This window comes from Adiantum capillus-veneris, chromosome 22 (assembly GCF_014529385.1).
Source record: "Adiantum capillus-veneris isolate H3 chromosome 22, ASM1452938v2, whole genome shotgun sequence".
Lineage (NCBI taxonomy): Eukaryota > Viridiplantae > Streptophyta > Polypodiopsida > Polypodiales > Pteridaceae > Adiantum > Adiantum capillus-veneris.
In genome coordinates this window covers 112,512,732-112,514,990 of record NC_140952.1, presented here as the reverse complement: position 1 = coordinate 112,514,990, position 2,259 = coordinate 112,512,732, and the positions used below count along the sequence as shown (strand labels likewise).

At 40.9% G+C, this 2,259-nt stretch overlaps 1 protein-coding gene across 1 annotated transcript; it reads right to left on the bottom strand.

The window, feature by feature from the left end:
- Window positions 1-216: 216 nt before the first annotated feature.
- LOC147430032 (uncharacterized) lies at window positions 217-2,046 on the bottom strand. Its single transcript, XM_086495088.1, has 3 exons — window positions 1,779-2,046; window positions 601-1,391; window positions 217-480 (listed from the first exon to the last, which is right to left on the bottom strand). The coding sequence occupies exons 1-3, from the start codon at window positions 2,044-2,046 to the stop codon at window positions 217-219; spliced, it is 1,323 nt and encodes a 440-aa protein (XP_086351214.1).
- Window positions 2,047-2,259: the final 213 nt, after the last annotated feature.

The window sequence follows — 2,259 nt, the reverse complement described above, 5'->3', positions numbered from 1 at the left end:
GTCGAAATCCATTCACCGGCACAGAAATCACCTCTCCCGCAAGTCAACCAAATAAAAAGAAGTATGTCCCCATGCTTTAAAAATCCAGAATAGTCATGACCACCGTAATTTTAGCTTCTCAGGCATCTTCCCAAGGCGGGAATTAAATACAAGGACCAATTGACCCCATAAAAATTGCCGTGCTTTAGGGCGATCCAGCCATTTCTTCCACCGAGACTACAGATCTTGCAACACCGCAAAACTGCACAACCACTCTTCATCTAATTCCTGCAAAACATCCAAACGATAAATAATAGAATCTTTCAAAAGAAGCTTATCTTCTATCAAACTTGGAACCACATGCTCCACTGGGGTAATTGCCTCCATACCAAATGCTAACTTGAAAGGAGTCAATCCTGTTGCTACTTTATATGCTGTCCGATAAGCCCATAATGCGGAAGGAAGTTTCACATCCCAATCAGTTCTATGCATATTTACTAGCTTTGTCAGAATACAGACCAATTGCTTATTAGTTGATCTTGCCTGCCCATTCGCTTGAGGGTAGTAAGGAGAAGATTTCCTATGCAATACAAAGTAAAATTGTAGCATTCTCTCCATCACCTTATTCAAGAAATCGCTACCCCAATCACTAACCAACTCAATAGGACAGCCATATATGGAAAAAACATCCTTATATAAGCACATAGCAATAGAAACTGCAGTATTATCTTTCAAAGGCCATGCTTCCATCCATTTAGTCGCATAATCCATGGCCGTAAAAATATACTTATTACCAGTGTTAGCTGCTACTGGTTTAAAAGATCCAATAAAATCCAATCCCCATTTTTGAAAAGGCTCCAAAGGCAATACTGGTTGAAAAGACATTCTCGACATTTTAGTAGGTTGTCCCAACCGTTGACACACATCACACTGTTGTACAAAGCTTCTTGCATCTTGAAACAATGTAGGCCACCATAATCCTGATTGTAGAACTTTCCTGGCCGTGATCAATGCTGCAAAGTGCCCCCCTGCAATGCTGGTATGGACTTCCTCCAGAAGAGATCCTTGTTCTTGTGGTAGAACACATCTGAGCAAGACCTTCGCAATCGTACGATAATACAGCTTTCCCATGACAATCTCAAAATTCCTGCTTCTAATAGCCATCCTGATTCCTTGTTCTTGTGGTAGAACACATCTGAGCAAGACCTTCGCAATCGTACGATAATACAGCTTTCCCATGACAATCTCAAAATTCTTGCTTCTAATAGCCATCCGTTTCCTTTGATTACTGGACAAGAATGAAGGTATTTCTCCACTATCTAAAAAATGGAACATCTTTTCATACCAAGTCCATGGAATGCTTGGAATCATCCTAGGTTGTGGCATAACTGAAAGATCATCCACAATAGCTCCTGTTAAAAAGAGAGAGGCATCCAAAAATTCATTAGCCACCCCCGTTGGCGGCTCATCGGAATCTAGCCTAGAAAGGTAGTCAGCCACCGCATGCTGGGCTCTTGGACGATGTATCACCTCAAAATCAAATTATTGCAACAAGAGCACCCATCTAGCCAATCTTCCTGTCAAATTCTGTTGGCACACCAGGTATAGAAGAGCCAAATGATCCACATGAAAAGAAAAACCACCGGTCGAACAGATAATGACGGAACTTTTTCACTGAATAAATCATCCTAAACATTCTCTTTCTATCACTGAATAATTCTTTTTTGCGGATGATAATCTTTTGCTGGCATAATAGACAGGTCAAAACCACCCTTGAATTTTTTCTTGCATGAGCACACTGCTAATGGCCCGGTCAGAAGCATCCACAAATACATGAAAATCCTGAGCCCAATTCGGAGGGATCATAATCGGAGCTTTCGACAGCTGAATTTTTAATCTTCGAAAAGCCTGATCACATTCTTGCGTCCATTCAAAAACCTTTCCATGTGCTGCGTGACTAATAGGGATTGCCAAATGCGCGAGAAACCTCAAATGCCTCCCATGCCACAGAGCTTGGCCTAGAAATACTTGACACTGCTCCAAATTCACCGGAGGAGGTGCTTCCATAATTGCGGCTATTTTATCGGGATCCATGAAAATGCCATCCTTAGAGATTATATGACCCAATAACCTCCCACTTCGAACTGTGAATGCATATTTTAGAGGATTTAAATTGAATTTCACCTCTTGATATTTCATAAAACATAACCGCAATTGCTTCAAATGCTCTAATTGCGCTCCAAAAACAGTAAGATCATCCAAAAAAATTCGCATAAAATC